Raw genomic sequence first — 9360 nt, forward strand, 5'->3', positions numbered from 1 at the left:
AAGTTCATAAGGGGTTTTCATTAGGATAGGTCTTATCATAGTACGGTTATGAATATAACATGAAGTAGTAATAGCTTCAGCCCAGAAACTATGAGGTAGACCATTACACAAAAGCATTGTACGAGCTGAGCCATATCTTCTAGTGTTCTATTCATACGTTCAACCACACTGTTTTGTTGAGGAGTTTGTGGTGCAGAAAAGTTATGTCCTACACCATTAACTCTACAATATTCTATAAATGCTTGATTATCAAATTCGGTGCCATGATCCGTACGAATAGAGACAAGGTTAGTCTTATATTTATTTTGAACAAGTTTCATAAGACAAACGAATTCATCAAAAGTCTCATCTTTTTAATGAAGGAAGATAGGCCATACATACCTTGAGTAGTCATCGACGAGGACAAAGACATACCTGGATCCTCCTCTACTCCTTACCTTTATGGGACCACACAAGTCCATATGTATTAATTCCAAAGCTTGATTCGTGCTTACCACTCTTTTAGGTTTGAACGATGATCTCACATGTTTGCATCGAGCACAAGTGTCACACATTTTATCTTGATCGAACCTGATTTTAGGTAGTCCTTCAACCAAGTCCCACCTCTTGAGTTTACTCAAAATAGGCGAGCTAATGTGACCAAAATGCTTGTGCCACAAACAAGGATCATCAAGCATAACTTTCATGCACGAAAAAGAGTTAGTAGGCACTGCATTTAAATCTACCATATACACATTTATTTTCCTACGGCCTTCAAGAATAATATTACTCGTACGTTCAATAATAATGCGACAAACATCTGTATGAAAAACAACCTTGTTACTTTTGTCACATAGTTCAGATATGCTAAATAAATTATGCTTGAGACCATCAACTAGATAAACATCACTGATTGCGTGTGATTTAGAAATTACAACTTTGCCCACTCCAATCACTTTACCCTTATTATTATCCCCAAAAATCACCTTTCCTCCATTGAAAGGTTTGAGTGAAAGAAACAAATTCTTGTCTCCAGTCATGTGTCTTGAGCATCCACTGTCAAGATACCATTAATTATTTTCTTTCATCATCACCTGCAAAAGGATTAGATACAGTTTTTAGGTACCCAAGCTAAGTTCGGTCCTTTATGGTTAGTTACCTTATATACTAAATCCTTTCGTACCTAAACTTGTCTAACAGTAGTGTTTCTAAACTTTGGGTACTTTTGTTTAGGAGGAGTTCTAGGTCTAGAGGTTTCTCTAGGTCTCACATAACCAGTCTCCTTGTGTTTAGGTTTACTTTGTTTAGGTTGACAAGGAGTTTGTGAAGTGCTAGGCTCTTTAGTGTAATAAAACACCATGTAGTAGAACCAACGAAAGTTATTATTCCTCTCTTCGTTAGGTTCAACAATAGGGGATATGTCATCCTCGACTATTGTGTCAACCGTTTTAACAAATTCGGTATTTTTTCGTATATCATGTACACGTTTAACACAATTGTCTTGGATGTGGCCCGTATGACCACAATAATTGCAAATCAGATATTCAGGAAGATCGACATATTTTTTTTTCCTGAAATCATGATCTGAAGGTGTTGATTTACATTTAGAGTGATCTCTACGGCTGTAGCACTCATGTCCTAACCCCATCTTCATATTATTGTCAGATTGTTCGGTTAGGAAGTTTAGGACTTTTGTGCTACCTTCCCACTTATCATGGACTTTCCGAGCATCTAGAAGTAAGTCCTTTAGGGTTTTTATCTCCTCAAGGCATTTCGTGTGATCTACGTCATTATCCTTCTTGAAATTGTCACGAAAGTCTTGGAACCTTTTGTTAAGATTAAATACAACACCTGAGTGCTGTTTCTTAACATTGATCATGTCAGTTTAGATTCTTTCAATTGCTTTGTAAGAGAATCAATTTCTTTCTTTTGGTCTACAATCACTGCTTTATCAGATATGATTTTAGTCTTTAAGAGTTCTTTGGCTTTTTTAAGTTCTAAAGTTATAGCTTCACTAGCTATAACTATGGCTTGAAGGTGCTTAATATTGAGCTTTAGATCTGAAGTTGTAGCTTCATTAGCCATAACTTTAGATTCTAATTCCTTCTTTTCAGCATTAGCAATATCTAATGTTGTAGCTTTATCAGCTATAACTTTAGACTTTAACTTCTTAGCTTTTACCTTTAGAATGTGATTCTCCTCAGCAATATCAAGAATATGTTCTTTTAGATCCTTAAGTTCCATATCCTGTTCATGACATTTATCGAGGGATTGCTCAAAAAATTCAATTAGGGTATTTTTAGAAATTTTCTTTACACGCTTTTTGAGCTCAAGATAACTAACCTCTTCATCGTCATCTTCATCTGATTCTCCTAGAAAGCAGTAATTAGAGTGAGAATCTGTGCTATCATTGTCGTTGTCAGAGATTAGGTCAAGACTAACGCTGCCGAGACAAATATTTGCTACTTCGTGATCTTCAGATCCTTCATCATCTTCTGAGTCAAGATCTCCCCAGCACGAAGCCATCATTACTTGTTTGAACTCCTTCTTTGTCTTCTCGCGTTTTGCCTTGTCTTTAATTTTGTCCCATGTGGGATAATCCTTGATCATATGATCAGATTCCCCACACTTGAAGCAACCTCTATTGGCAAATTACGATTTAGACTATGTTGCTTTCTTATTAAAAGACTTGTTATTATTAGCAGTAGACTTTGTTTGCTTGTTTCGAAAGATCCTATTTTTAATACGACGAGAAAACAATATGGTCTCATCCTCTATGTCGGAGCTGACATCCTCTCTTTTCAAGGCCATGTTTTTACCTCTACTCGGTTCTACTTCATCAGCATTTAGAGTGAGTTCATGGGCCATGAGAGCACCAATGAGTTCTTGATATGATAGGTTCTCAAGATCTCTTGATTCCTCCATTGCTGTGACTTTGGCACGCCACTTTTTAGTTAGGCTCCTAAGAACCTTTCTAGCAATGTCCTCGGTGTTGAACTTTCTTCCTAGGTTTTTCAATTCATTTATGGTGCCTGAAAAACGTGCGGACATACTATCCAAGGACTCATTTGGCTCCATACTGAATAGCTCATATTTCTGCATTAACAGATCTATGCGGTGTTTCCTAACAATGGAAGTACCTTCATAAGCTAATTCAGGCTGTTCCATATTTCATTAGCCGTTGAGCACGAAGAGAAGCGATCGAATTCTGCAGTAGTCATGCCGTTTTGAAATAGGCTTATTGCATTAGAATTATTTTCGGCCTTCTTGTAGTCAGCCTCGACATAATCTTCTTCATTTTTCTCGTAGGTAGTGCCTTAAGTGGATGCAACCAAAATTTTATGCGGTCCGTTTTGGATAATCCTCCAGCACTCTCAATCATGACCCTTCACATAGTGTGTCATCATATTCTTCCATAAACCATAATTCTTCCCATCAAAGACGGGACACTTGAGGTATTTGGAATCCATTTATCACGTGATAGGCAGCGGAATATAAAACGATAAGATAAATAAAGATAGACAGATCAGCCTCTTTGCGGTTAGGCAATCAAGAGCACGAGGCTCTGATACCAATTGAAGAGACTATCGATCCGAAATACTCAGGGGGGGGGAACTGAGGATTAAAAATTTTAACCTACTTTTTCGATTGTATGTGTATAATTAATTGTTTAAAGTTTATTAAATAAACTTTAACTAATCAATTGATTAACGAATTAAAACAATGCAAATAAACGAAAGAGAAGGAGAGACACACGGATTTTTGAAGTGGTTCAGTTCACAAATCGAAACCTACGTCCACTATTATTGATTAATAAATTTAGTACCTTTCTACGGATTATAAATTTACTAACCCAACTCGTACAACTGACCCTAGTTGTAACTCAAGTGAGTACCGTTAAATACTCGAGTGACTAACTTACGCTAATAAGAAAGAACTAATGATTCTACTAAAAGTTCACGTTAATAAACGAGTAAGAAATCAATTAAGCACTATTATCTTATAACGATAACGAAAGAACGAATGCACAAATTTATAAACACAGGACTTTTTTCGAAAATTGCAAAACGGTTTTCTTGTTTGAAACACATGGTTTTTGCTTTCTTAAAATAAATGTAAGTTATGCTCAAAGGTCTTACTTTCAATGTTGCAAAGTGTAGAGTATTTATAGAACAAGAGAAAGCACAGCACACGGTTCCAACGAAACCCTAGATGGCCGAATAATAGGATATGTAAATAGAATCATATCTTATTATTTTATCCATAAAATCTTAGGAAAAGATATAAGTTGTTAATAGATTATCTTATCATATATTCACCTAATATTTTTTTCCTTAATGCTAGATATGCCGAACGACAATAAGGAAAAAATCATAACAACTTTCTTATTTTATTTAAGCAATCTCTTAGAATGATATAGGATATAATTATAAGATAATCCAATCAAATATATACTTAATATATTTTCCTTAAACCTTAAGATAGCCGAAATATATGATATGTAAACAAATCATATCATATTATTTCTATTCTTAAAATCTTAAGAAAACATAGTGAATAACTAAAACTCTTTTCCTTAAATCTTAAGATATGATAAGATATTGTTATATATGGTAAGATATTTTTTCATAACAAAAATATCTTATCATATATAACCATATCATGCTAAATGTAAAAGATATGTTAAGATAATTCTAGAGAATAAAATCTTAACAATACTTAACTAATATTATTAGGTTTACACGATATCCACACGGCTCATAGGCCTCGTTTTTCGTGAAAACCCTAGCATGGCACTAGGTTAGATTTAGGGTTTAAGAGTGGATAGTATTAGAAACCCTAACTAGTAATATGACTCAACTCATAAGTTGATTTAACATAATTACTAATTATAAGCTTGAAATAAAACCACACTTAATATAAATATTGGCTTCCTTGTAAAACAAATACTTTTTGCTAAAACAATTAAAAGAACCAAAAACATTTTTCAAAAACAATTTGAAAACATTTTAGTCGTGTATTGTATAAACTTGACATCTCAATGTTATAGTAGAAGAGCTATAACATTTAGCTCTTATATAAGCAATGTTATAGCTGTGAAGCTATAACTTTACCAATTTAAGAAGTGCACTCTAAGGTTATCATTACGAGATAATCGCCTACGCTATTCTAATCTTCTTAGAAGATCTTCGAGTGTAGGCTACTTCATCATTCAAGCTTGATCAATCTCTAAATGAGCTTCATCTTCTCATGAATGCTTGAATAATTCTATCACTATCTTGTAATATCTTGATCCGTGAATGAGGGCTTGATCATAATATGTTCTTGTATACTTACATCACAATTCTTTAAGCTTCACAAATAATAAGTCTAATCTGAAGAGACTAAACAAACAATTACGCGCAACGAGTATATATAATATAAAGTATTCTTGACATCATAAAAACATAAACATATAAATCTATATGGTTCAACATAAGCCGTGCTTATCTTAATAGCACTTCTTTGGAGATCGGCTTCCATTGAGAAAATCAAGACGTTCTTGATTGCGGCCTATTCTTTTAGGTAAGCCTCATAGGCTTGCCTTACGGTAGGGGTAGACTTAGTAGTAGGTGTAGGGGGAGCGGCTTTGGTAAGATAACGAAGCTTGTCGTCACCTTCCGCGGCCAAGCGGAGTTGCGCATCCCAATCGGCGAAGCTAGGCACATTCTTTTCAAGTTTACATCGATCCATAAAGGATCGGAGCCAAGAAGCATTGGTGAGTGGTGGAGCGGTTGCGCTAGTTGAGGCGGATGAATTAGGAGTTGTCATTGCTTATTAATCAAATTGACTACAAGATAGAAAATGAAGGAATCATAAACATTTATCATTTTAAATAATCTTGCAAACATTTTGAACAAGTCTAGCATTTATATAGTGACCTCTACCCAACTATAGTAAATGATTCCGAGATCCATCTTTATACAAATATGGGCACGGGGAAACCGATACATCCCATACTTATATAAATTTGGCGAATTAACTCTTTAATTGATTCTACTTTAGAACTCTCGGTTGATGAATTTCATAAAACCCATCCCTAGCCCCGGAACATAAGACTAGTCATAATATCCCGTTGAGACCAACCAAATTTCGTGTGTAATAACATTTTATTACCCCACTTACCCAATGGAAAATGAAAGCACCCCGGGAAAACCGAACCTACCCCAAATGTCACGGGGATTCATGGGTAGAGTTAGCTAACGTCTACTGAAAGAATGTGGTGAAGCTGCATATAGGATACTAAAGGACATTATGTCCGATCGTGATTCTAGATTCATCTCTACAAATTGGCAAGAAGTGCAAAGCTCCATGGGTACTCAATTGAAGATGAGTACGACGTTTCATCCGACCTCGGATGGGCAAACGGAGAGGACTATCTACATTTTGGAAGACATGTTGAGAGCTTGTGTCCTAGAGTTCGGAGGTACTTGGGAGGAAAGATTGGACTTAATTGAATTTTCATACAACAATAGCTACCATGCAAGGATTGTCATGGCTCCATTCGAGGCTTTATATGGGAGAAAATGCTGAAGCCTAATATGATGGCATTATAGTACCGAAGCCCTCATATTGGGACCTCAAATGATCCAATATATGATAGACCAAGTGCATGTGATCCGACAAAAGATGAGAGCGGCACAAGATAGGGAAAAGAGTTATGCCAATTTGAGGATAAGCGATATTGAGTTCGCGGTAGGAGATAAGGTTCTACTTAAGGTTTCTCCTGTGAGAATGAGGTTTGGGAAGAGAGGCAAATTGAGCCAAAAGTTAATCGGCCCATATGAGATATTGGATAGGGTCAGGGAAGTGGCCTCCCTTTTAGCACTTCCCCCGACACTTGAGCGAGTTCACAACGTGTTTTATGTGTCTCAATTACGGAAGTACTACATAAGTGATCCTTCCCATGTTCTAAAAGCGGAAATAATTGAGTTCGATGATACCTTAACTTATGTGAAGACTCCCAAGGAAATCCTAGACCGGAAGCTGATAAAGACAAGGCATAGGGAAATGGTGTTAGTGAAGGTGCTATGGTCTAATCACCAAGTAGAAGAGGCTACATGGAAAGCCGAGAAACCATGAAAAAGCAGTATCCCCACCTGTTTGAGCGGGTATGAGTTCGGTTACGAGGCCGTAACTTTGTTTTTAGAGGAATGAAGCGTATTATGCAAAGTGCAAGTTTCTTTTGTTTAATTAGTTACTGCATTTTCATAGTCATTTGTTACTCATGTAAGCGTCTTGAGTAGTAGAAACCTTCCCTTGGGACGTAGTTGGGATATGGGTAGTAGTCTTAGAGATACTTTGTTTGAGTTGGGTGTGAACTTCGGGGACGAAGTTCGTTTTAAGGGGGGAAGGTTGTAATACCCCTTACTTTCTACTATTGCACTCGGCTGAGTACAACTGAGTACTCGACCAAGTGGCACACTACTCGACCGAGAAAACCAATCGAGTGCTCTGTAGGTAATTTACCAGCTCTTGTTAGGGAGTCACTTGCCTGAGTGCGGTGCACTCGACCGAGTGCCACCGAGCACTCGACCGAGTGTACGGGTTCAGTCTTGTTTCCGCTTGTGGGATTTGTGTTGCTGGGCCTTGGTATATATACTCTCCTTTTCAGATTTTCCCTCATTTAACAACCCCAAAACATTGCACCATATCTCAAAATCCACCAAAATCTTCCATAATCTTATCCTGTCAAGATTCTCACCATACCCTTGAAGATTTGCACCAAAGCTCCATTATTTTTCATTTGTTTACATTTGTAAGTAATTATTTACCCTTTTTCCTTTATTTATTGTTAGTAAACCCTAATTTTTGGGAATGTTGTCTTATGTGATTTTAATCAGGGTTTTGGTTAATTAAGTGGGTAATTAAGTGTTAATTAGTATTATTAATGTTGTAGGATGTAATTGTGATAGATATTTAATTAATTATTGTAGCAGGAGACTTCCTAGAGGAACCATTCTAGTATGCTTGCTTTGTTGTTAAGATTTGCAAAAGGTAGGGTTTCCCTACCCGGTCTTAGTAATATGGTTGTTTACATTTGTGTTATTTGTCATGAATTATATGTTACATGTCACAATTGCACTATAACATGCTTTGTTGGGAATTTATTGTTGGTTGTACACTAGTATTGGATATACATCATGTCATGGTGTTGGGTAAGTCATATTGGTTTCACATATTCACTTGAATTGCATTATAGCATGAATTGGGAGAATTATTGGTTATTAAATGGGTTTAATTGGTGAACATGTGCATTTATGTCATATTGTGATTCAAGGTTATGTGGAAAGTCATACTTGGTGTTTATTGTATACAATGGTTACCTGTGGATGTTGGAAGAGATGGTTGGTGGAGTTTTGGTGGGTTGTGTTCTGTTGTTGACGAGACGTAAGACGGGTCGAGAGATCGTCTTATGCTTAGGTCGCCTCTTGGAGTTTCCCACTCCAAGAGGGACGTGCATGTTCATGACTTGAGTATGGAGCGACTCGTGTGGTGTCATGACGTCTAGCAGGGGTCCGATCTAACTTGGGTTTCTATAATTGGAATAGTATTTGGATCCCCGAATATTTAATAACTTAATTTAACAATATACTTATCTATTTTAAATGGTTCCATTTCGATTGTTCGCACTACAATCGTGGGAAATCAAGATGCATATCATCCTCATTGATTAGGTTGGCCTTGAGGAAGGCCTCCTAATTAATGGGCGTGTTACAAAAAACGCATCAATTTAGCTTATTTTCATTCTTTAGTATTTGCATGAGGCATTTCTAATTACTTGTCATTTAGTTTAGTTAAATATCTAAGCAATCATTCAAAGTTTTATCCGACTTAGCTAAACAATTAGAATTAAAACGGTTAGTAATATAATTAATCACTCTTATTCCTTGTGGTCCAACCCTTGTTTAGTGCGACGATACTCGTACACTTGCGAGGTTATTCAGAGTACATCACTAAGGTGACTTTAAAATGGTTCTTTTAGCTAATAAGAAGAAAAGGATGAAGAAGAATGATAAAATATTATTTTGAGTTGATAATTTGTAGGTTTTTTAATGTGAAAGTTTGGTACTTTTTTGCTAAAAATGTGATGGATAATTGTGTTTTAAGCTTGTAATTGTATGTGGCTTTTCTCATTTTTAGAATTTGTGGTGTTAGTTTATTGTAGTCTGTTGTCTAGCTTCTTTCTCCCTCTCATTCTATTAGTTCATTGTAGTCTTTATTCTTAATTCTTCTCTTTTTTTCTTCATTGTGAGGGTAAATCTGGTAAAAAAATGGAGAAGGAAAAAGAAAGGTGGAAAAAAAGTTGAAGATGAAAGAAAAACCTAGAAAAATGAAGGT

The 9360-nt window shown here is 36.1% G+C and overlaps 1 protein-coding gene across 1 annotated transcript; it reads left to right on the forward strand.

Moving 5' to 3' along the window:
* The first annotated feature begins 6648 nt into the window (after positions 1 to 6648).
* Positions 6649 to 7101, forward strand: LOC141628721 (uncharacterized). The gene has a single exon (XM_074441821.1). It carries the CDS (start codon positions 6649 to 6651, stop codon positions 7099 to 7101), a length of 453 nt encoding a protein of 150 aa, XP_074297922.1.
* Positions 7102 to 9360: the final 2259 nt, after the last annotated feature.

Source organism: Silene latifolia, chromosome Y (genome assembly GCF_048544455.1).
Source record: "Silene latifolia isolate original U9 population chromosome Y, ASM4854445v1, whole genome shotgun sequence".
Classification (NCBI taxonomy): domain Eukaryota; kingdom Viridiplantae; phylum Streptophyta; class Magnoliopsida; order Caryophyllales; family Caryophyllaceae; genus Silene; species Silene latifolia.